The following is a 26,350-nucleotide window of genomic DNA, read 5'->3' on the forward strand; positions in this document are numbered from 1 at the left end:
CTTATGTTTTGAAGCTCTTTTACCAACCCAAATGCAACTGAACCTTTCTTTTTCAAAATTGAGAGTCAATTATTCCAACAAATAATGTCCAAAAACTATGTAAAAGATAACATGCTTTACAATTTGAAAACTGGCTCCAAATGTTGTATACTGTTCTCATTATCTCAACTAATGTTCTGAAGAGCTCGAGCCACCTTTCTGTTACTATGACAAGAAGTCTAAGAGAATCTACTGACATGAGAGGGGAAATATTACCCCCTTTGAAGGTATGTCTCAGGTGACATGTTTCCTCTCACTAGGTATCACCTTCTACAGCTTCCACCTTCCAGTATAAACTAGGAACCTATCAGTGGGTTAAAACATTTGAAAAGGTTAGAACATCATGATCAAATCACACATGAACACTTGTTTGGGGGTTCAAGTTCTCAACACATGAGTCTTTGGAGAAACACCCAACCATATCAGTAAACAAAGCATCTTCAATCAGGCTTGTTTGTATAGAGGATTAAATATAAAATAACACATAAATGCTATCTTAGATTCTATAAGGCCAAACCCACTGGCTTACTTTAGAAAAAACAAGCAACTAAATGTAAAATTTCAGAAGTAATTTTGACGACCAGACTTGTCAGCACTGTAATATTTGCTTTCACCTTTTATTAAAGAAGTATTACAGATCAATGTAACAACTCCCATAAAACCCTTCTACATCCTCAAAGGCAACTAATATCATAAATGGACCCATGAGTAATATCCAATACTGTTCTTTGAACTGGTTTGTTACAATTATTTACCATGTTTCAACATGTATTTTGCTTTCCCCCTCAAAATATTATGATCTATTCTTGTAACTACATGTGAATTTTATATATTTTATAGTATAGTATCTTATCATAGAAATAAATACATTGATCTAGCTCTATGTTGATGGAAATATTGCATACAATTTAGAGCAAAACAAACCACGACTCTGGGAACATTTCTTTGCATACACACATGGGTGCTTCTGAGACCAACACACTAAAAGAAAATCGACTGTTCCATATTGTGGGCATTTCAACACTCTTACTCTAAAGCAATATAGTCTACTTTATTTCCATAGTTTTTGAATTCTCTTTTCTATTTGGGTTATTTTTATGTGAGTGTGTGGACAAGCATTCCATGGTGTGCCATTAGAGGTCACAGGAGAACTGTGGGAACCAGTTCTTTCCTTCCATCATGTGTATTCTGGGGATCAAAGTCAGGTGTCAGCCAGAACCCTCTCCGATGGCCATGTCACCAGCCTGGTGGATTTTACCTATGTATGGTTGACAAGTGACATGTTTGGGTCATATGAATTTTATGCATATTGAATATGATACTTCAGTGATATCAGTAGCACCACCCATACACAAAATGGCCACATCTTGAATTTCTATATTTGCTTCCAAAACTTTATTCAGAAGAATTCAAACAAGAAATACTTTAAATAATGTAATGACATATAGTAGTGAGCTTCCTCCCTAGTTGCTTTGTCAAAAAAAAAAAAAAAATGTTGCTATTTGTGGTCTTTTGCCTTGCTGTATTACTCTGAAATCAGATTATGAATTTCTTCACAACTGATGTGTACATTTTGAATGGGAAGTATACCAAAGGTAGAGAATTGGAAGAGTACTTGTATTTTTATACTTTTCAAACATGATTTTTCAGGTGTTCTTTTGCAATCATTAGCAAGTTTTGTCACTCTGAAGACATATGTCACCCAATTATCTTAGATTTTCTTATTGACATGTTATCACACAAAACCTTTCTCATAGACTCATATCGCTTATAAAAGGTTACTCTTCCTGCTTTTTCCAATCTTCTTATATTACTTCATATATCCACAAGGAGCTCAAGTATGTTGATACTCAGCAGACATTTTCTTTCAGATTTGAATGAGAATCTGGAATAGACATCACAGTTTCTCAGTTTTATCATACAAGTGGTCATCTCACTGAGAATTCTCTAATAAGTGCGAGGGTTCTTCCCAAGTCTTTCCCATATTCATAGATCTTGTAGTGTGCTATGTGGTGTTCGTTTCATTGGAAGGCAGTAGCCACATTTGGTGTTCATGGAGTTTCTAGTGAGTGTGGATTCTCTGGTGTCTAACAAGGTGTGACTTTTGGCTAAAAGCTTTGCCACACTCAATACAGTTATAGGGTTTTTCTCCTGTGTGTTTCCTCATATGAAGAGTAAGAGATGAGATCTGAGAGAAGGCTTTTCCACATTTGCTGCAGTCGAAGGGTTTCTCGCCTGTGTGACCCCGTATGTGTATAGTAAGGGATGAGCTTTGGGAGAAGGCTTTCCCACATTTGTTACACTCATAGGGTTTCTCGCCAGTATGGCCTCTCATATGCACGATAAGGGAAGTTCTTTGTGAGAAGGCTTTCCCACACTCATTACAGACATACGGCTTCTCACCCGTATGACTTCTCATATGTAAATTAAGTAATGAGCACTGAGAGAAGGCTTTCCCACACTTATCACATTCATAAGGCTTTTCTCCTGTGTGACTTCTCAAGTGAAGAGTAAGGGATGCAATCTGAGAAAAGGCTTTACCACATTTATTACAATCATAAGGCTTCTCTCCAGTATGAACTTTCTGATGTGTAATAAAGTTTTGTTTCTGGCTGAAGGCTTTCCCACACTCATTACATTCATAAGGTTTCTCTCCAGAATGAATTTTTTCATGAGCAATGAGATTTGATTTCTGGCTAAAGGCTTTGCCACATTCCTTACATATATAAGGTTTTTCTCCAGTATGAATTCTCTGGTGCCTCACAAGGTTTGACATCTGAATAAAAGCTTTCCCACACTCATTACATCCATATGGTTTCTCTCTGGTGTGAATTTTCTGATGTGTAATGAAGTTTTTCTTGTGGCTGAAGGATTTTCTACATTCCTTACATTCATAAGGTTTTTCACCTGTGTGGCTTCTAATATGGACAGTGAGTGCTGAGCTTTGAGAGAAGGCTTTTCCACATTCATTGCATTCGTAAGGTTTCTCACCTGTATGGACTCTCACGTGTATAATAAGCATGGAAAACTGAGAAAAGGATTTCCCACATTTGTCACATTTATACGGTTTTTCTCCTGTATGACTCCTCATATGAAGTGCAAGGGAAGCAATTCGAGGGAAGGCTTTCCCACATTCATTACATGCATAAGGCTTCTCCCCAGTGTGAACTTTTTGATGTGCAATGAGGCTTTGTTTCTGGCTGAAGGATTTTCCACATTCATCGCATTCATAAGGTTTTTCACCACTATGAATTTTTTCATGATCGATGAGATTAGATTTCTGGCTGAAGGATTTCCCACACTCCTTGCATGCATACGGTTTCTCTCCAGTGTGAATTCTCTGATGTCTAATGAGATTTGACATTTTAATGAAAGTCTTCCCACATTCATTACACTCATAACACTGTTCCCTACTATGAAGTTTATGATGATTAATAAGTTTTTCCTTGAGGCTAAATCCTTTTCCACATTGGTGGCATTCATAGAGTTTCCCACCAGTATGAATTCTCAGGTGTCTGATAAGGTCCAAGGTTTGACTAAAGCCTTTTCCACAATGATTACATTTAAAGGGGGTTACCACAAAATAGGGAGAGCTATTATTAAATGATTTCACAGCATCATCATATTCAAAATGTTCCTCTGCCATTGAGCATTTGACATTGTTAGCATCATCAAGATTATGTTCTAAACACTTTCCAAACCAGTCATGTTCATAGTGATTGTGTCTGGAAGGAATGGAATCTGCATTTGGAGGAAATGTGCTTGCAAATTTCTTAGGACGTTCATTGGCTTCATCAGCCACTGTTTCCTTGAAAACTTGTCTCAATAGTTTGTTCTGGGTTTTCTGGTGTTCACCAATTTCCCAAATTTCACCTGAAATAGATAGCAAATAAATGTCACTGGTAACTTATTTTCCAATATTAAAGTACCAAGCATACTTGAAAAATATATTTCCACAGTTAAACAAGTCTCAAATGCATATCTCCTATTTTAATTTAATCTAAAAAATGTTTTCATTTTATGTGCATAGGTGTTTCACCTGCATGCATTTAAGTGCACCATGGGCATGCTTGGTGCCTGTTGAAGCCTGAAGAGGGCATCAGATCCCATGGAAGTGGAGTTACACACAGTTGTGAGCTGCCGTGTAGGTGCTGGGAATCCAACCCCGGTCCTCCATGTCAGCAGCCAGTGCTCCTAACTGCTGAGCCATCTCTCCAGCCCCACATATATCTTTTTTATTCTCAGTTTTTAGAAGCAAATTTCAGGAAAGGAATGATGAGTAGAAGCAGATATCTAGAATTCAATCACCTTTGTTTTATGTGAAAGTAAGTAATATTGATTTTTAATTACTTTCCTATATACATAAATAACTATTTAGGAAATATCATAAAAAAGAAAACTATGAAGAAATTTGAAAAAAGGAAAACTAGTAAGAAATATCCAAACACCACATGAAAATTCATATGAATGCACATGGCAAAGCATTGTAGATTATGCCTATAAGTTTAGCCCTTGGAAAGTGGGGGTAGAAAAGTCAGTAATTCAAGGCCAGGCTCAGCTACAGCACAAGTCCAATGCCTGTTTGGGCTACGAGATCCTGTCTCAATACCACAATAACAATAACAGAAAAGAAAGATGCTATGATTTCAATTGTGTGCTGCCAAAAATACATAATACAGCCCTAACTCCCAGTACCGCAGAATATGGCTATCCTCTGGCCTTCACATGCTTTTCTTAACATACGCATGCATCTGCACACACTCAAAAAATAACACACACACACACACAAATAAGTGTAATTAAAAATGTTAAAGGGAAAGGACATCTTAGTTTTAAAGAGAGTTCACACTAGCTGTTACTATACAAGTCTACATGCTTTGGGAGAAGACCTTGGGAAACATCTCATATACATTACCCATTTATTGTTCTTGTCGCCTCACTTGTCTGGTTCCCTCCCACTCACCTGAACTATGTCTCTTTAACACTTCTTTCTCCACTATACATGGCTCTTCCTCTTGTTCCAACTTGAAAATCACATCAGGTTTGGTAAGTGGAGAGCCTGTCAGAGGGAAATGATATGGGTATAGATATAGACACCAGTAACAAAAAACAACCCAGGGATTGAGCTAGGCCTGGGGAAGTCAGCTGTTCTAACTTCTGGGGAAGGTAGCAGTACCCCGAAATATCAGCAAAAGTTTTGCTTTGAAGCTGCAGCCTGGACAGGGCCGTAACAAAGGCATCCCAAGGCAAAACCCACCAATATTGTAAAGCTCCATCTATTTCAGAAAAACGATACTATCTTACCCACTGTGATTAAGTTGTTGTAATTTTCTAGCATCACATTCCGGTATAGGTTCCTCTGAATAGGATCCAGTTGTTTCCATTCTTCGGGGGTGAAATCAATAGCCACATCTTTGAATGTCACTGTCCCCTGTAACAACACACCTACACTCAACCTGAAAGTATCCATTTTAATGACATATGGAAAACATAATGAATCCTGTTCAGATCCTATTCTAAACAAAACAAATATCATATTAGCAATATTCTGTCAGTTTATGATCTATGTATACCCAAAAGAATTTTGTTCAGTCATAAAGAAAAATGACATCACACCTGATGAGCCATGTGTGCATGAGGAACTTCAGTCTTGCCAGTTAGCCCTTTGGACATGGCATGCTAGGGAGCTTCTAGCCTTGCCTGTTGTCCTGTTGAGTTCAGCATGTCCAGGAAGCCTCAACCCTACCCATCACACTGATAGCCATTGCCCTGAACCTTCCAGAAGTGAGGTCAGCACACCTACCCGGAATTTAGCCACCACCACCCCTGGGTCTACCTGGTGATAACAACAACTTGGTATCCTTCACATTGAAGACTGTGAAGAGATATTGATAATACATAAACACCCACTCTGAAACAATAAGGCTTAGATAAGAAATAAATTCAACCAACAGTGTACAAGTCCAACGCAATATACAAGTAACATGAAAACCAAGGCAAATTAATTCCTTCAAAAATTCTTCCTTTATAGTTATGGCCTCCAATTACAGTGAACAGGATGAAACCATCCCCAAAAATAACTTGAAAGAAGAATAAAATAAGCTCCAGAAAAAAGAATTCCAAGAGAACGCAAACGGCTGAATACAATAAGAACAGCGACACGTGACACAAGAGAGATCCCATAAGAAGACAGAAATACTGAAGAAAACCCAGATGGAAATATTGAAAATGAAGTGCAGAGCAGTCCAACAAAAACCGCTATGGAGAGTCCCACCAACAGAGGGTGTTGAAAGGGAGCCATATAACAGATGCAAATGAAATTCAGAAAATCACTAGTACATCCATTAAAAGCATATCTGCTAAATTGGAAATTTTAAAAACAGGGATGGATTTTTATATGCATATTATCTATCAAAATTAAATTAAGATGAAACAAATGATTTTAAAAGATCTAGAACAAGCAGTGATATTGATGTAGTAATAAGGTCTCCCATAGAGAATCATTACAGACACAATGCACTCTTAGGGGTAGGCTGCAAGTCCAGAAGTGGGTGGCCAACAGAAGAGGAACTCAACTGTACCTTTTGAGACTCCTAACACCTAACATCTAACACCTCTCTCTTCTTCCTTTGGAGAAAATAAGGTCTTCTGTGTAGAGGCCTTCCCAATGTGTGGCATGGGTTACTGCAGTGCCCTTCAATTGCGCACAGAAAAGGATGAGACACCATTTAATACTTACCTCGGACTCAGTCATTTCCTCTTCTTTTTAGAGAGCGGTGGCGCGATCAGGCTGAGCTGGCAAAAAGAACGGAAGTCTTTAGAACAAGCTTGCCTTTGTGGTTTCCGCAATATGTATTTAGAATTTATGCTCATTCTTGGATCCAACAGAGCTCCATACTACTAAGGGGTGTAAACTACAAAGGTCACCAGAAAGATGCTATCTTCTACTCTGTCCTTTCTATCACCATCACCCTAGGTGGACATGGGGGCTACCTTTTCTGTTTTGACCTCTCACTCAGGTCCCACATTTCCTCACCAATTTCTATCACAGGGGTGGATGCTTTCCACCTAAGACCCTGCCACTTCCCTGCATTCTTGCAGGCTGATTCATCTCACATTCTTTTCTAGTCATACCCATTTGGTACCTTTACTTGGCTGTGATATCCTCAGCTGCTTTGGGACCACCCTCTCCTTAGCCCTCACACTCTCTTCTGACTCCCATCTCCCAGATTCTCTCATTTTGGGGCCTGATGGGATTTTTCCATCACAGGATTCCTAACTTTGCCATCATGGCCAAATTCCTGTACCAGGCAGCCAGAGACCCCCACGGAGCCCCTCGCCTACCTGGCCACTGTCTACTACTATTTCTGTTTACTTCAAGATGCCCTTCAGTGGTCCCCACGCTAGCTCTCCCACATCCCACATGGTATTGTCACCTCTTCGCAGATGAAAAGATGGGAGTGGCCACCAGGGTTCTAGCTCAACCCACTGGGCCTTCAAAACAGGTTGTTGTTCTTTTGTCTAACAACTAGACCCCACCATGTGTGGGTGATAGCCATGTTTGAGGGTCCTAGCAGCAGCAACTGAACTCACTAGGAAGGCCCTCAAGATCACCCTGTTTCAGCCAAGCACTTATAACTCCACCCACTGACTCTTTCCCTCCTTGGGATCTCATGAGTCCAGGTCATTCATTTAATGTTTCTAGAAGATATCCAAATAACCTTGGCCTCCAGCCCCGGCCTAAACCTTGTAACCCTCCTCTCTGTCCCTCCCTCTTCTGATACCCCCTTCTACTCCTGCCCAGAGGCTGTGGAGGCTTATAATCACACCAGCCTGGTCTTCTAGACCAACCCCTCACAGATCCCCCAACTCATGCTCGTTGTTGATGGAAGTTCTCTCATAGATCAGGAAACTACCAAGTGGCTTATACAGTGGTCACTCCCTATAAAGTGGTTGAAGGAAGTCCCCTGCCAATGGGAACCTCTTCATAAAAAGCCGAATTAACCACCTTGACTACAGCACTCCAAATATCCAAAGGTCAGTGGGCTAACACTTACACTGAATCTAAATATGATTTTTAATAGTCCATTCCCATCTGTCCTTTGGAAGGGGCTTCCTCACTACCAAGGGCACTCTCATTGTCAGTGGACCCCTGATAGTCAAGCTCTTGGAGGCCCTGTAAAGATAGCCATAACCCACTGCTAGGGACACATCAGCCCTTCAAGGAGCCAGTGGCCTTAGGCAATGTCAAGGCTGACTGGCCTCTGGCTCCACTGGATCTATAGGACATCTTTTGTTTGTGACAACCCCCTATCAGTCCTGTTACTAACCAGAGGAGAGGGACAAACTCCTGAATAAAGGGGCTACATAAACAAAAGATGGATGGTTCTACTTAAATAACCATGTCATCCTCCCCCAGGATTGGGCACTCTCCTCCCCCCCCCCCCTTTGGTTTTTCAAGACAGGGTTTCTCTGTGTAGCTTTGGAGCCTGTTCTGGAACTCGCTGTGTAGACCAGGCTGGCCTCGAACTCACGGAGATCCTCCTGCCTCTGCCTCCCAAGTGCTGGGTTTAAAGGCGTACACCACCAATGCCTGGCAACTCTCCATTATTTCAGACATCCACCAAACCTTACATATAGGCCCAGATACTTTGTTCCACATCCTAGAGCCCCTCTTTGATACCACACATCTTCTGGCCTGTATTATACAAATCCACTCCTCTTGCTAGATGTGTGCCAAGGCCATCCTGCAGGGGAGCCTCCAGACAAGCCAACCCTTACATCATCTTTGAGGACAAGGCTGGCAGGTTGACTTCACCCACATGCTCATACATAAAAAGCTCCGATATCTCCTAACTCTTGTTGACACCTCTACAGGATGGATTTACCACCTCCAGGGGAACAGCAGATATAGTGCAGTTATTCCTTGAACAAATCATCCCTTGGTTAGGCATGCCACAGACCATCCAAATGGACAACGGCCCAACTTTCACTTCAGGGTCATCGAGCTCATGCCTGAAGTTCTCAACATCTCCTGGAAGCAGACTTTCTTTTTCATACTTACATGAAGATTCAACACACACACACACACACACACACACACAGAGTGCTTTAAGAATATACAAATCAGTCTCAGGCAGGAGGATTCTAAGTCCAAGGCTTGTCTGGGCAACTTAACCCTCCTCAATAAATAATAAAACAAATAAACAAATAATAATTGACTTTTTTAAGGGCTAGAGAATAGTCCAATGGCCTAGCACCTGCGTAGCACATTCCAGGTCCTAGGTTCAATTGTCAGTACTATCAGACGAAATAAAAGAGTATAAAAAGCAAAGTTTGATCAAATAAATACATCAGGATGCAAAGTACTCTAATATTTATTATATTAGCTTACAGTGATGGGAAGAAAGGAAGCCCAGAGATGCAGTGGAATCTGTACTGGCCTCGACAGAAGAGGGACAGGTATGGGGCAGAAAAGAGGCTTCCTTCTCACTTGATGCCACCTGTCTATCTTTGAATATATACACACATTTATACGAATGGACATGCACGTAAGCACGTACACTTGTGCAGTTTTTAGTTTCAAGTGGGGGTGGCAGCATGTCTGTATTCCCAGCACTTGGGACGTTGAGAGTCTCCATTAGGACCAGGCCACCGTGGCTACAGAGTGGGGCCATGTCTCAATCACCCAATCAATCCCCAACAACACAAGAAAAGCTCTACTTTACAATAGACAGAAATTGACTTTTCACAAGAAAGCCTACAAGAAGAGAACTAGGGTTTGTTTATAAACTTTCTCTTGCCCTTAAGGACACTCAGAGTCCTTGCATTTGAAAAGCAAGCTCCCCACTTACATTTGCTAAACATAAGGCAACAACTCCACATTAACCAAAATGCAAAGTATTCCCCCAGATATGGTAAAGGTGAGATGTGCTTCCTAAAATAGCCTACCTATTTCCTTCCTTTCCTCTAGTTTATGTTATAAACTTACATATGTACTTGACTCAAATTCCCCTCAATTTGTATTCACTTTAACCCCATCCCCTGCCCACTGCCAGACAGGGTTTCCCTGTGTAGCCCTGGATATCCTGGAACTCACTCTGTAGACCAGGCTGGCCTTGAACTCAAGAGATCTGCCTGCCTCTGCCTCCCGAGAGCTGGAGGCATGCACCACCACCACCTGCCTCTGTTTTACTTTTAAAAGCTCTCTACTAGCCAGGTGCTGGTGGTGCATGACTTTAATCCCAGCACTCGGGAGGCAGAGGCAGGTGGATCTCCGTAAGTTTGAGACCAGCCTGGTCTACAGAGTGAGTTCCAGGATAGGCTCCAAAGCAATACAGAGAATCCTCGTCTCGAAAAAACAAACAAAAAACTGGGGCTGGAGAGATAACTCTGTGGCTAAGAACATTTGCTACTCTTCTAGGATCTGAGTTCGAATTCCACATCAGAAAGCTCACAAGCACCTGTAATTCTAGCTCCAGGGGATTTAATGCCCTCTTCTGGCATCCAAGGCATCCCACACATGTGGCATATATGAACACAGACATACACACCTACACATAAAATAAAAGATTCTTTTAAAACATCATTTTCAGAACCTAAGCTACAAACTAATATAATTCTAAACATATAAAAACCTTTCCAGTTAAATCTGTCAAATCAGTCCTCAAATTTAAAATAAAACAATGGAAATGTGAGCTAAAAACAAACAAACCACTGATAGTATTAATTTACATATTTGCTTAAATTAAGACATGGGGGCCAACAAGGCGGCTCAACGAGTAAAGGCGTCTGCTGCCAAGCCTGACAACCCAAGTCCAATCCCTGGGACACACACAGTGGACGAGAGTAAACTTTATAAGCCAACCTTAACCACTGAACCATCTCTGCAGCCCCCAAGCTCTGTAGTTCTAACTGGGAACACTGGAGATAGCCGTACAAGCTTAATGTCTATTGTAAGAATGTATTTCCTGCTACAAAATGAAAAGACCTGAAGATGTGCCAACACAAAGGGACTGGAGAGATGGCTCAGTAGTTAAGAGTACTGACTGCTTTTCCAGAGGTCCTGCATTCAGTTACCAGCAACTGCATGGCGATTAACAACTATTTGTAATGAAATCTGGTGCCCTCTCCTGGCCTGCAGGCATACATGCAGGCAGAACCCTGTACAAATTATAAAGAAATAAAGAAATAAACAAACAAATATACCTTTAACAAAAAACGATTCTGAGTTTTGTAAACACTTAGACCAATGACTAGACCAATAATAATAAGCATCATAATAATGATCTTTTAAAATGTTTAAAAACACTTTTATCTTTTATTTTAATTATTAATTATGTGCACACACACTTGTGCACACTGGAGAAGATCACAGCAGTATCAGATCACTTGCAGCTAGAGCTACAGGCAGTTGTGAGCTGTTTGATGTGGGTGCTGGGAATCAAACTCAGGTCCCCTGCAAGAACAGTATGTGCTCTTAACCACTGAGTCATCTTTCCAACTCTAATTAGGCTTTTAAATGCTATTTCCCACTAAGAGGAATCAGGGCACTATATAGAAAATATTGACTTCACACCTAGAGCAGGATATGTTCAAAATGAGTAGCTGGTCATAACACAAATACAGGGAATTATAAAAGACTATTGGGGACGTGTTAAATGGCTCAGAAGCCATCTTGAAGGGTTGCCAAAGATAAGGAATTTGAACTTCAACTAGAAAGTAATTGCAAAGACTTGAAAAGCAAGCATGTTGAAATCAATGAATATATAGTGATAATACAAGCAAGAGCTTAGGAAAAGATGCCAGAAGCTAGCTGGAGAGATGGCCCAACGGTCAAGAGCACATGCTGCCCTTGCACCGGACCCAGGTTCAGTTCCCAGCACCCACACTGGATGGCTACCACCACCTGGAATTAACTAGTTCTTCTGGCCCCTGAAGGCACCTGCATACACATGGTGCACACAAAGGCAAGTAGACACACATACATACATTTGGGGAAGGGGTAGCTTGGTGACACTGATTCAGGAGGCAGAGGCAGGTGGATCTCTGTGAGTTCGAGGCCAGCCTGCTAACTTGTTATAGTTACATTCTACATCAATTCTTTCAGCCAATTACCGAAGCTCTGCTTGAACCCTGTACTGAGAGACCACTGTCATTCTGGATCTTCAACATATTCCCCTTAGACTACTCAACGTCCCCTAACTGGTCTTTCTGCTCCTTCCCTCACCCTGCCCCTGCCCTTTCTGTATTCCCTTTCCAGCTGATCACTGTCACCAGAGCAGCCAAAGCTGCCATCAAGCGATGCTCAAGGTGCAAGCCAAAATCATCAGCTTCCTCTGCTCTCCTCTCCTCCAGAGCTTCCTCCTCAAACCTTGCACTAGTCTTCACCTTCGCTTGCTGTTTTTGCCAGCGCCAGCATTTTCGCCGGAGGAGACATGAAAACCTCAGAGCCTATATAGCTGCACTTCCCCTCTACACAACAGTCCGCCCTCAGCAGTGTACCTACCCACCTATCTCCCTCTCTCCAGGCAATACCCCTTCGATGGCCACTCCATCTAAAACTCTTCTTCCATCTCCAGTTCTAAATATTCCCCTGTTTGACTTTTTTTTCTTAATATTTCTCAGCACTGGTATATTTCATTTACTTACTTTGTTTATTATCTGGCCCACGGCAATGTAAGCATCACGGCAGCTGAGGGGCTGGTTCTTTTGATCACTGCTATATCCCAAGCAGGGATATGTGACTGATATGAGTCTAACACTCAATAAATATTCAGTTTATAAGAGGATGCTCAGCAGAGGAGGGACTCTGGGAACAAAGCTTAAAACTGAACACTGCCTTAGAAAAACAAGTCACAAAATGCTTGATTTGGGTAACAGGCACTGCAAACCAAACTTTATTTTATAACTATGACGTTAACAAAGATTGCTATCACTTGTGGTATTTATTGCTATCTAGGGTGTGTCTCTATTTCAATATAAAGATGCATCTGTTATTTTAGTAATATTGTAGGATGTTAGAACCTTGCACTGGGGACAGATGTTTAGATTTAGGGAGGCTTTAATAAGGATTATAAGTGTATCAATTCCACTTCTAAAAGCCCACCCCAGGGAGGGAGGGGGCACATTAGAGCATGGCCAAACAGCTCTTCATAAACTTGGTTTCTAGCTTCAAGAGGTTAAAAAGACACAAATTATTCAGGAGACAGATGCATATACATATACCAAGAAAAATTTAAATAGTATACATTTGTAATTGTTGATGTCAGCATGTTAACAATACACTATTAAATGAGACATACGTTACAGAACTGTATATATGTGATTACTTTTTTAAGTCACCATACTCTTTTCTTTCCCCCTGAGACAAGATTTCTCTGTACAACAGTCTTCGATTTGTAGACCACGTTGGCCTCGAACTCAGAAATCGGCCTGCCTCTGCTGGGATTCTTAAAGGCATGTGCCACCAAAACCTGGAACTACCATGCTCTTTATACGGGCACATAACGCATCTGTTCATATTCACAAAGAGTGTAAGGAAGTAAATTTAACAGTAGCCACATGACTAGTAAAACTGAGTAATTTTTATTCTTTGGGCTTTTCTGTATCTTGGTATTTGAGGAACGGAGTGAGGGCGACAAGGAGAATCACACAAGAAAGTTTGTCAATACCCGAAAATAAACAGTCAAGCGTTGGGGCTACTGACTAACATTTCATATGAAATGTATTTCCAATTATTATCAGAGACTAAGTGCAGCACTCGTTCAACACACACTCCACACATGTACACACGCAATCCAACCCACCTAACTCCCACCCAGAGTTGCTCATTCATTCATTATCTCGGTCATGCACTTGTGCAACCATGTTCGTGAAGACACATAAAGGACAACAAGCACATTACAGCCACATCACGCTGAGGCCACAACCCTCCCTCCGGCATCGCCTCCCTCCATCCACACCCCAGGGCCCCGCTCCCACCCTGCACAAAGAGTCCCGGCCTCCGTGCTCGCGGCCTCCCGGGGACTCACCGCCGAGCCCGGGCACCGGCCTCTATCCCACACCCCAAGGCTCACACCCCGGGACGGGGGAGGCGGCAGGCTACGACCGGCGCGCCCAAGGCTGGCCGGGAAGAAGCGCCACAAACCTGGGTCCGTTAGACGCAGGGTAGCACTTCCCAGAGGGCCCCGCGGCTCGCCGGGCGGGTCTTGCTTTCGGTGAGCGAGCTGGGAGTGCACCCAGGGGAGGACGCGGCGCCCCAGCAGCAGGATCGGCTTAGGCCTGCCCCGGGCCCAGGCGGGTTTGGAGCAGCGGCTTCCCCGCGGCCTGGCATTCACTGCCTGGGTCTGCAGCTTGCAACTGTGAAGAAGCCAAATGGGTGCACCGCTTTCTTGCTCCGGACTACATTTCCCAGAGGCCTTCGCGGCCCGAGACTTGGCGCTCACCCAAAGGAAAAGCGGCCCTAGCTGCATCTGAGAATCTCTGAGTTAAGAACTCTGGTCTAGGCAGGAAGCACGTTAACAGTTATTAACTGAGTTTATTTAGTTCTATTGTATCTGGCCCTCTAAACACGTCCTTCTCTCAAGGTCTGGCATTTGGACAAAAAAACCCCATCCCCTCTCAGGGACTTGATGAAAGTTCCTGCTTGCTAAAAAGGGAGTCATTCTTTGTATAGCGAGAGGAACTTGTGACTCTCCCTTTAACACATGACTGTGGTGTCTTTTAACTTGCCAAGGTCAGTGCTAGGCTCCCTCAGCCCCTACTCACAAGCCCCATCTCAGCCCACAAGCCCACTACCTCCCCATCCCATTTAACTCTGAAAACCTTTCCCCTGTCAAGTCTTGCTTTCCCAGGAGGCAGCTTTGGCAGTTTGCAATAAACTTTCCCCCTTTTACCCACGGAGCAGCTATTTTGGTTTATTTACTGGGCTTTTCCGGACTCTCCCAGAGACGGGTGGGTGGTTCTCCGGGAGACATAAACTCTTTGGTGGCTGGCAGTGAATGGGTTAAACTCTCCCACTTTATTTACTTGTCCACACTCCCAGCTGAATTTAGGTTTCAGTTGTCTGAAAAGGATGCATTGCTGCCTCTTGCAACAAAAAGCCAATTATCCACTGTATCCTTACATTCAGGATGGAGGGAGAAAATAAGAGGATCCAAGTCAGGCTCACAGTATCTCAAGGATGAACCCAGCAGTCCCCTTCTGAGTCAAATTCAAACTTTTACAGATAAGTCCAGAGATGATAAAACTAAGCCTCAGCCTATTAAAAATATACTCATGTAACCGATGTCTACTTAACCAATTAAGCTTGAGATGGCCTATTGCTCCTGAAACTCCCTTTAGCTGTACTTAAGAAGAGCCTACACATCCTCTCAGGGGTTGTGGCCATTTTGTACAGGCGAACCACCTCACATACATGTGGTATAATAAACGCTCTTTTTTGTTCCTGCATACCATTTGAGTCTGGGGTCTTCCTTCAGCATCCTACAGCAGAAGCAGGAGGAGTTACATTAAGTGAATGTGTGTGTGTGTGTGTGTGTGTGTGTGTGTGTGTGTGTGTGTGTGTTACTAGACCATGGGTTTGTAGTATGGAGTTTATGGAGTTGAGAGACCCTGAGGTTTAATGATGTTTCAGACTGGGCGTTGATGGTGCACACCTTTAGTCCCAGCACTTGGAAGGCAGAGGCAGATGGATCTCTGTGTGTCTAAGACCAGCCTGGTCTACAGAGCTAGTTCCAGCACAGCCTCCAAAGTTTCTGTTTGTTTGTTTGTTTTTATTTTTCAAGACAGGGTTTCTCTGTATTGCTTTGGAGCCTGTCCTGAACTAGCTCTGTAGGCCAGGCTGGACTCGAACTCACAGAGATCCACCTGTCTCTACCTCCCGAGTGCTGGAATTAAAGGTGTTCACCACCACCGCCCGGTTACAGCCTCCAAAGTTACAGAGAAACCCTGTCTCGAAAAGCAAGCAAGCAAGCAAACAAAAAAGGTATGTGTTCAAATAAAGTATAGAGTCAGAATGAAAAGACACAGAGGTCGTGGCTGAGTGGCAAAGTGTTTGCCTGGCATGCTTGAGGATCTGGGTTCCAGGAGAAAGATCTATGAAGGGATCTATAGAGAGATGGCTCAGCAATTAAGAGCCCTCTTTTGGCCTATCTTGGCACCAGACCTACTGGTGGTGCACATACATAAATGCAGGCAAGAACACAAACAAATTAAAAATAAACACATATTTCATTTCATTTTATGTGCATGAGTGTTCTGTTTGCATGGATGTCTGCATACTTGTAGTTTGGCCATGGAAAGCCTGTGAGCCAGTTTTTGCAAGCATAACTCCATGGTGCTGCTGCCCTGTCTATCCGGACTACATTTCCCAATGGCCCCAGCGGGAGCTGGGCCGTCGCCCCTTTGTGTCCTCCGGGAGCTCAGGCCACTGAGGCGCTTCTTTCCCGGCCCTTTCCCCTGAGGCCAGATTCAGTCGCCCTAAGGGCAGCCGGTGTGGAGAAGGGTCCAGAGCCTTCCGGGCAGAAACCGGATCCTGTCGCAGTTCGTTCTGCCCGGTGAGGAGTGGGCCGGGGAGTGGCCAGCGCGCATCTCTCGGACACCGATTGTCAGGCCCTGAGGGTGCCCCTCGGAACAAGGCAGAGTTTGCTACGGAACGGCGAGACTGTCACCCGATGTGCGAGACCACGTCGCCTCTGTGACAGGGTGCGAGCGAATCCACGACCGGTACCTTTCCCGCATGTGCACGGGCGTGATCCTCTTTGTGACTAGAGCGTGAGACTGTTGTTAGTGATGCCAGCCTGTGGCACCCGAAGGTTTGAGAATTGGGGGTGTGGGAGACGGTGAACATTTGATATTGTTTACGCCCAGGGCCTTTAACTGTGGCATATGTGTGACAGTGGCTGGCAATGTAGTCTGTGAGGGTCCTGCCTGCGACTGTCACCAGGTGTCTTGTCTTGTCAAGCTAGCCAAGCCATGACAGTGTGCTACCAAGTTTCTGAATCACTCTTCTACTTGGAGAGAAGGATGGTCGAGTTCAGCAACTTCTTTTAATCTTAGTGACTTGATTATCCGAGATCTTTAAACAAGCACATTTCTCTTTATTTGTAAACTTTGTGTATTTGCTGCCCAAGTAATAAATTGGAAATGACTTAGGCATGGATTATATTGCATGCAAACCAATTGCTAGGTCTCCATCATGCTCTGTTTATTGGAGGGAAGGTTGGTTGCAACAGGAGGGCGGGAGGACAAAAAACCCTAAATTGGTAGGTAATTCTGAATACAGAGTTTCTTGTGTTCTTTTCCCATCTCCGTTATCCGGGATTGGCATTTCTTAAGAGAAGAATCTAGAGAAAAATAAGAATGACTCTTGGGCTTCTTAAACCACGTGTCAAACGAGCTAGTGTAGTCTTTCTTTAAGTACCTTCCGGCTTTCAAAGAAAGCAGGTGTCAATTTTCCTTCTCCTGAAATGATTTTGTGTGGCCAGCATGTGACATCCCAAAGTCCTCCAGTGGGACTCGCAATTGTCCAATCCCTGGCTGTCTCATTTGACCTCATCTAATTTCTTTCCGCCGTGAAACTCTTTCAACTCAGCTCATTATCATCCTTGAAAAATTTAAATATAATTAGAACCCTCAAAGGGTTGTTTTTGTTTTTTTTTTTTTTTAAGTTTATGTGTGTTCTATCTGTGTGCGGATATGCCAGGTGTGTGGCGCTGCCCACAGAGGCCAGAAGAGGAGACTTGTGAGCCACCTGACCTGGATGCTGGAAACTGAAATTGGATCCTCTGGAAGAGCATAGTAATTCTCTTAACTGTGGTCCACCTCCCAGCCCCATATACATTTCTTTTCTTTCTTTTTTCTTTTTTTTTTTTCTTTTTTTTCTTTTTGAGACAGGGTTTCCCTGTGTAGCCCTGGCTGTCCTGTAACTCACTCTGTAGATCAGGCTGGCCTCGAACTCATGAAGATCTCTTGCAGGAATTTTGTCTGTGTTGTGCTCTGTGTAGTCAGGCATTGGCTCGAGAGGCAGAGTTCACAGTAAGCTGGGTGGAAGGGATCAGAGAGTTCCCCAGTGAACTCCTGGCAAGAGGAGGCGGGGCCAGAAGGTGGCATCTGCCTTTTGGAGCCTGGAAGTTGACAGTGAGGCTGTGTGTCATGGTCACTGTGATTTGTCTCTCAGGCTTATCCTTATAGTTGTCCCTGAGTTTTATTATATAATAAACGGAAAAGAAATTGCAGTAAGCTGGGCGTTGATGGCCCACGCCTTTAGTTCCAACACCCTGGAGGCAGAGGCAGGCAGATCTCTGTGAGTTCGAGTCCAGCCTGGTCTACATAGCTAGTTCCAGCACTAAGCCCTGAGCTTAACCCAGAACCTCAAAACCCAAGTGAGATAGTGCACACTTGTAATCCTAGCACTTGGGAGGTGGGGCCAGGAGGATCAGGAGTTCAAGGACATCTTCAGCTCCACAGAATTTGAGACCAGCCTGGGATACAGGAAACCCTATCTCAAGAATAAAGTAACACACAGACATGAGGATGTGGATCACTGAAGAGCCTTCCTTGGCACATACAAAGTCAAACCTCAGCACTCCAACTCTGACCTGGGGTTACAGAGATGGCTTAGTGGTTAGGAGGACGGGCAGCTCTTGCGGAGGACTGACTTCAGTCCAGCACCACATTGCCACTATAGCCCTCTGTAACTCTTTTGGTCTGAGGACTCTGCATACACATGTATGTGCATGTATATATAGACAGACAGACAGACAAAGCACTCCTACACATGACTTATAAGTAAATACAGCAAGCATGGCTGGGGGAATAGCAGTGGGGTAGCAGTGTCGTTGTTCTGAGGTGCACAGGACGACCAAAGGAGAGTCACTCCAGAATGTAATATAGGTTCTCTGGCAGCAAGGATGTCCATCCTCTAATGGAGTGAACCTCAAACTGCGGTCTAGAAGCATATTACACTGGTTGTTACACAAAGGTCATTTTTTTTTTTTTTTTTGTATGAACCAAGTTCCTCACACCAAAGTCTCCTTGATCTGTTCTGTGTGTTTGCTGGAGGATATAATCATAGCCCCTAATGTGTACTGCTTGTCTTCATTGTGTATGTTTGCAGTACCCAACAATTCAAGATGCTCCAAGTGTGCCAGGATAGTGGCCACTGTCATGCAATAGGTGGAAAACTCCCTCAGAAAGACAGCTCTATGAATCCTAGAGAACAATCACTGTTCTCGACAGTGACTTCAGTGAGTTAAGTACCTCCAGCAAACACCTGTTACAGGCTGATGTGACCCTAGATACAGTGAGAAACAACCATCACGTTCTAATGCTTACCCTAGATACAACGACTGTTAGACTCCCAGTACATAGCATAGCAGCTGTTCAGAACAATCTGAGAAAGGCAGAGGCCCTGAGAGGGAATGTGGCTGGCATATTTGGGGTGTCGTATCAGGCAGAGCCCAGTGCTGAGTAGATGAGGCGGACATGTCGAAGTGATTCCCTTTCATTACCCTCACTTCAGGAGATGGTGACCTTCAGGGATGTGGCAGTAGACTTTTCCCAAGAAGAATGGGCATGTCTGAACTCTTCTCAAAGGCATTTGTACTGTCATGTGATGCTGGAGAACTACAGGATCTTGGTGTCTCTGGGTAAGTATGCTCAATAGTTTTATGTCCACGTGACACAATCTGAAGTCATCTGAGAGGAGAGAACTTCAATTAAAATGCCTCCATAAGATCAGACCATATTCTTAATTAGGATAAATGGGGGAGGGCCCATCCCATTGTGGGTGGAGCCATCCCTGGGCTTCTGGTCCTGGGTTCAATAAGAAAGCAGGCTGAGCAAGCCATGGGAAGCAAGCCAGGCAGCAGGACCCCTCCATGGCCTCTGCATCAGCTCCTGTTTCCAGGATCCTGCCCTGCTTGAGTTCCTGTCCTGACTTCCTTTGATGATGGACTATGATGTGGAAGTGTAAGCTCAATAAACCTTTTTCTCCATTTAATTAATGCTCTATTGCTGTGGAGACATATGTCCTTGTCATCTCTTATATGGAAAGCATTTAATTGGGGATTGCTTGCAATATCAGAGGTTTAGTCCGCTGACATCATGGCAGGAAGCATGCATTGACATCATGGCAGGAAGCCTGGTGGCATGCAAGGCAGACATGGTCCTGGAGAAGGAGCTGAGAAGTCTACATCCAGATCCACCAGCAACAGGAAGGAAGAGAGACTCTGGGCCTGGCTTGAGCTTTTAAAACCCCAAAGCCCACTCAGGTGACAACACACTTCCTCCAACAAGGCCACACCTACTTCAGCAAGGCCTCACTTTGCTTCGGAATAATCCTTTTGTACACCATGAAGATATGTCGCTCTCATTGTTAATAAAAATCCAATTGGTCGATAGCTAGGCAGGATTTTGGGGGCAGAGAGAATGCTGGGAAGAAGGACAATGGAGTCTGAGGAATCCCCAACCAGACATGGAAGAAGCAACATGGAAAGTACATAGATGAGCTAAGCAAGCATGGGGCAGCACATAGATGAATAGAAATGGGTTGAGTTAAGTTGTAAGAGATGGCTAGAGACAAGCCTAAGCTATCAGCTGAGTATTTACAATTAATAATACGTCTCAGTGTGGTTATTTGTGAACCAGCCGGCAGGAAAGAGAAGTCTGCCTATATCACCTCCTAATCCCTCTCAAATAGTGCCACTCCCAGATGACCGAGCACTCAAATCTGTGAGCCTGTGGGGCCTTCTCATTCAAACCTCCACACTCTCCAAGTTGTTTTGGTCATGGTGTTTCATCACAGCGATAGTAACCCCGACTAAGACAGTAAGGGTATCTTTCCCTTGCAAAGTGGGACTTCTGTTCATAAGGGACTTAGCTATTGTCATTGTGAATATTTTGGTAGCATCTGCAAAGATTGGATGAGTATCTGCCATGATGGAGTTAACAGTAGATAGTCCTGTCATGGACATGTGCCAGAAGTTTCAGATCCTCTGTATTTTTAGGGTTTTTTTTTTTTAATAGAAGAGTTTTTAAAATATTTATATGTTGTGTGTTGGCATGGCATGTGGAAATCAGAAGATAACTCATGGGAGTCAGTTCTCTCTACCACATGTATCTCAGTGATCAGACTCAGGTCATCATGCTTCTTCAACAGGTGCCTCTCCTTGTAGGCCATCTCGCCAGCACTACCCGTTATGAGATGGAGTCTCTCACTGAACCTGGATGCTGGCCAGGCATCTGCTTGTCTCTGTCTCTCATAAGTGTGACTACACATGTGTGCCAACACGCTTTTTAAATGGGTACTTGACTGACTGAGCCATCTTCTTGGTCCCAGGTATTCTTTTATCATCAACATTTTTTCATACAATATATTTTGATCATGTTTTGCCCTCCCCCAACTCCTCCCAGATCCTTCCCTCTTCCATACCCATTCAACTTATATTCTCTCTCTTTCAAAAGAGAGAGGGAGAGAGAGAAGAAACAAACAAATCAAGAAACTATCACCACCACCAACAAAGGTCACAAAAATGAAAATCAAAACAAATAGGCAAAATACCAGTAAGAAAAACAGTTGGAAAAAAAACAGAACCAGCAAAAGGAAACAAAACTGCTATTGCATTTATTTTGTATTAGCCAACTCTTCCTGGGCAGGGGACCTGTCCTGCAGGGTGGCTGATACCAAATGTGAGGTGTGGGCTGCCCTCAGCATGACCAAGCCATCTCTTTTCCCACTTCAGGCCTTTGCTTTTCTAAGCCAAGTGTGATATTCTTGTTGGAACAAGGAAAAGAGCCATGGATGGTGAAGACAGAGCTGACAGACAGTTTGTCCACAGGTGAGTGGGGGAAGAAATAGATGAGCAGAGACCTTTGAAGGTGACAGCTCAACCTGACTCAAAAAAGTGTCTCTTGGTCTTTGTTGTGGCATGTTCCCAAATGTTTTGGGCCGAAAAGGAACCTGGGACCTTCCTGGGCATTCTCCGCCATTGGATAACCTTACTCTCTCCTCATGCTTTGCCTTCTCCTCCTCAATGATACTTTTCATCTGTTCTCGCTTTCCTAATCCCCGTCTAGTATTTAAATAGCCCTTTTCTGATTTGATGAGCTCTGCGGCCATGCTGAGAGTAAATGAGGTACCAGGTTCAAATCCTGATTCTTACATGTAGTAAAACTCTAGGAAAGTTGCTTAATGTCTCTTGGTTTTGTTATTTCTGAGCTTTTGCAGTACCTTGAACTCCTCCACTGTACAGTGTGAACTCGGCAGCCATTGACTTCAGTTAGAAATGGTGGTGTCTCTCCAAATGCCTTGTCTTTCTCTGTCAGCTCATTCATTCTTATTCCTCTCATCAATACCAGCATTACTCAACTTAAACTTTAACAGGGTGCTTTCAACCCCGCTCCTACCTCGCTCCCCACCCCAAGGTCCTAAAGTATTAGACACGTGTACAAATAGTCAAGGAATGATTAGGTTTGCAGTAAAGGTATGATATAGCTACAGATGGCATATATGGAAAGGAAACTTGACATCAAGGATATTCAGAGAAAAGGTGAGAGGGAGAGAATTCTGGGTAGCTGGGAAGATGACAGTCTTGAAGAAAGGCAACTAGAGAACATTTGAGGAACAAAAGAGTAAGAGCTTAGGTTTGTTGTGTGGGAAGGATTTGCAGACAGACAGGAAACACTGAGGAAAAAATGAAGGACTAATGTTTTGTCATCATAAATACCTCTCTCAACCCCATATCCTACATTGCCTCAGCCAGTGTTTTATGTCAATTTTCTGAGTCAGCATTTTGATGGGTAAGTAACTGTAGTATCAAATGATGCAGAATTAAATTTTATGTGTTCGTTTTTAATTTTTTTTTCAGTATGGCTTTTTATCTTTTATTTTTTTATTTTACATATCGATCCCAGTTTTCCCTCCCACCCTCCCTCATCCTCTCCCTCTCTCCCTCCCTCTTTCCTTCTCTCCGTCCCTCCTGATTTTATGTGTTTCTAGTTAATGAATCGCTCACATAAATAGCCATTATCATACATATGGGGTTTAAAGTTATTTTATTTTGAAACTTTGTGTGTGTGCTTGTGTGTGTGAGTGTGTACAGTGCCGGAGGAGGACAGAGACATTGCATCCCCTGGAGCTGGAGTTATAGGCAGTTTGATACTGAGTTTATATACTTCACTTTACAAACATACTTTCATGATCATATTTTCTTGATACATAATAAGATAGTTTTTCTTATTATTTTTAGACTGGGGGTCTATGTATGTGACAGAAGGATTAATCCCAAAGCAGGAACTTTATGAAGAACAGTCACCCAGAAATATACTAGAAGAACTTCGAAGTATTGGCCTTGAGTGTCCCAGTTTTATGGGAGAATGGAGCTATGAGCATCATTTTGAGAGGCAATCTGAGAATCTAAAAGCATATTTCAAGGAAGAAACCATTGCCTTTGAAGCTCTGGTTGATAATAGATCCTTGGGAAGTTTTTGTCAGAACACATTGCTTCATACACAACAGACAACTCCCAAAGAGGAGGATGCATATAAACAAGGCACACACAAGAAAAGCTCAAAGAAGAGCTTGAAGACTGCTAAGCCCAAGGGTATCTATACAAAGAAGAAACTTTTGAAATGCAACGATTGTGAGAAAGTCTTTAGCCAGAGTTCCTCCCTTACTCTTCATCAAAGAATTCATACTGGAGAAAAACCCTATGTGTGTATAGAATGCGGGAAAGCCTTCAGTCAGAGATCGAATCTTGTTCAGCATCACAGGATCCACACTGGAGAGAAACCTTATGAATGTACAGAATGTCGGAAAGCATTCAGTCAGAATGCCCATCTAGTGCAACACTTGCGAATTCATACTGGAGAAAAACCTTATGAATGTAAGGTGTGCAGGAAGGCCTTCAGCCAGTTTGCCTACCTTGCTCAGCATCAGAGAGTCCATACTGGAGAGAAACCCTATGAGTGTATCAAGTGTGGAAAAGCATTTAGCAATAGGTCATCCATTGCTCAACACCAGAGAGTTCACACAGGGGAGAAACCGTATGAGTGCAGAGTCTGTGGAAAAGCGTTTAGCCTTCGTTCATACCTTACTGTGCATCAGAGAATACACACCTGGGAGAGACCCTATGAATGTAAGGAATGCGGGAAGACCTTCAGCCAAAATTCACACCTTGCTCAACATCAGAGAATTCACACGGGAGAAAAACCTTACAAGTGCCAGGAATGTTGGAAGGCCTTTAGCCAGATTGCCTACCTTGCTCAGCATCAAAGAGTTCACACTGGGGAGAAACCTTATGAATGTATGAAGTGTGGGAAGGCTTTTAGCAATGATTCCTCCCTTATTCAACACCAGAGAGTCCACACTGGAGAGAAACCTTACGAATGTAATGTTTGTGGGAAGGCCTTCAGTTACTGTGGATCCCTTGCCCAACATCAGAGAATTCATACAGGAGAGAGACCCTATGAATGTAAAAAGTGTGAGAAAACCTTTAGGCAACATGCGCATCTCGCTCATCACCTGAGAATTCACACCGGGGAGTCACTCTTGTCACCCAGGCCAGGCAATGCCCAAGTCCTGTGAATCCCATCTCCTAAATATTTCTGGATTTGTGTTTTCTGTCCTTAATGCAGATTACTACTATCCTGTTCTAATGGACTTTCCAGTATCTGTTATTACTAGTTTCACATCCTTTTCCCGTAATGTGCTCACAATGATTTTATTTTGAGGTGGGATCTTGTGTAATGCATGCTGGCCGTAGACTCACTGTGTAGCTAAGGATGCCCTCAAGTCGTCATCTTCCTGTCTCTGCCTCTCAAGTGCAAGTACTGATATTACAGCTCTGTGCTACCACACCCAGCAGATTTTTTGTTGTTGTTGTTGTTGTTTTTTTAAGGATTAATGCATCACCATCTCCACCTAAAATTGACTTTTGCTTGTTATTGTTTTTAGACAACACCCTTTAAAATTGTATATAAGACTCTTCATTGTCTGGTCCAAACATACTATTCAGCTTTGTTTTATACCCATCTCCTTTAGGCACTAGACATTGCTTAAGACTGTGAGCTTAGATTCTGGGAAATCATAGTTCTACTACTACTATGGCATTGTGTGACTTTGAACATTTTAGTTGACTTAACAAAACTGTAAGGTTTTAATCTGAAAATAGGGATATTAAAGGCTACTGTACTGTGGAAATGTATTAAATAAGGGTATCTATTGAAAATTAATGCATACTGAGATAAGACACTTGAAAGCAGAGTACTTAACATAGGACATCAGCTATAGCAGATACTCTGTAAACAGGAATGCCTAACATGTATTAGGTGCACACCAGGCATTGTTCAAAATAGTTAGCATATTGACTTATTTGCTTCTCACAGCTGGAACAAAATTCACTGAACCTGTTTGGGAAGCACCTGATCAAAATTGAGAAAACCTAAGCATTTTAAACATAAATGGGAGTTACCATCCTCTTTGTGAGTAATCAATATAGACCAAGGCAATAAAATAATAATTGATTATTGGGGTTTTACCAAGTTTCTAAGGAGAATGGAGTGGGTTAAACCAATAAGATAGGATTCACTGGGAATAATTCAGCACTTACATTTATATAAGGGAAATAGAATCCATAATTAACTCTAAAATCATAAAGCAGAAATGGGTAGTTCCCATCAAAAGATACTAAACCTAAATAATTGTCATGAACCACCCCACCTGGGTATGGGGGTCCCTGGGACATTCTCGAAGACTAGGTGGGTAAGGATTCGGTGGTGACAGACAGAAACAAACATAGAGGCAGTTTGAATCTGAGAGTATTTTGCAGCTTTCAAGCAAGGCTTTTTATCCAGGATAAAGAATAGCTTTTCAGAGATTGTGTTCACCGAAACAAATCCAGATAGAACAAATGACATCATCGTTGTTAGGCACAGTAACATACAACTTATTCAAGGCTAACAATAAATCAGAAATTTATTCAAGGCTAACCACAGCTAAGCGCCTATTTTCTAACATCAGGTTAATAAAGTTTTATGGTCAGTTATTGTCAATATTTGTTGTCTAACTCAAGAGCGCCTGCCTCCCGAGTGCTGGGATTAAAGGCGTGTGCCACCAACGCCTGGCTTCTTTACCAAATGTTTAAACTTACTCTCATTACACTCATCACACACTCTCATTACATGTACAGCCATACGAAATTTTATTGTTGGGAAAGTTTTCATCTATACTATTTTACTTATGTGAATGATTTGAAAAGCGCTGGTTTTCCTGGAGACAAGGTCATGGTCAGTGACCACATCTCAGGGG

General features: G+C 42.9%; 2 protein-coding genes across 2 annotated transcripts; one reads left to right on the forward strand and one right to left on the reverse strand.

Annotated features, from left to right (window-relative positions):
* Positions 1-1,534: 1,534 nt before the first annotated feature.
* Znf569 (zinc finger protein 569) lies at positions 1,535-14,431 on the reverse strand. Its single transcript, XM_051207383.1, has 5 exons — positions 14,189-14,431; positions 6,779-6,834; positions 5,344-5,470; positions 5,003-5,098; positions 1,535-3,912 (listed from the first exon to the last, which is right to left on the reverse strand). The coding sequence occupies exons 2-5, from the start codon at positions 6,791-6,793 to the stop codon at positions 2,102-2,104; spliced, it is 2,049 nt and encodes a 682-aa protein (XP_051063340.1). The 5' UTR covers positions 6,794-6,834; positions 14,189-14,431; the 3' UTR covers positions 1,535-2,101.
* A 2,152-nt stretch (positions 14,432-16,583) lies between these two features.
* LOC127238717 (zinc finger protein 570-like) lies at positions 16,584-26,071 on the forward strand. The gene is made up of 4 exons (XM_051207394.1): positions 16,584-16,746; positions 19,565-19,691; positions 21,786-21,881; positions 23,292-26,071. Exons 2-4 carry the CDS (start codon positions 19,568-19,570, stop codon positions 24,626-24,628), a joined length of 1,557 nt encoding a protein of 518 aa, XP_051063351.1. The 5' UTR covers positions 16,584-16,746; positions 19,565-19,567; the 3' UTR covers positions 24,629-26,071.
* Positions 26,072-26,350: the final 279 nt, after the last annotated feature.

This window comes from Phodopus roborovskii, unplaced genomic scaffold (genome assembly GCF_943737965.1).
Source record: "Phodopus roborovskii unplaced genomic scaffold, PHOROB, whole genome shotgun sequence".
Taxonomy (NCBI): domain Eukaryota; kingdom Metazoa; phylum Chordata; class Mammalia; order Rodentia; family Cricetidae; genus Phodopus; species Phodopus roborovskii.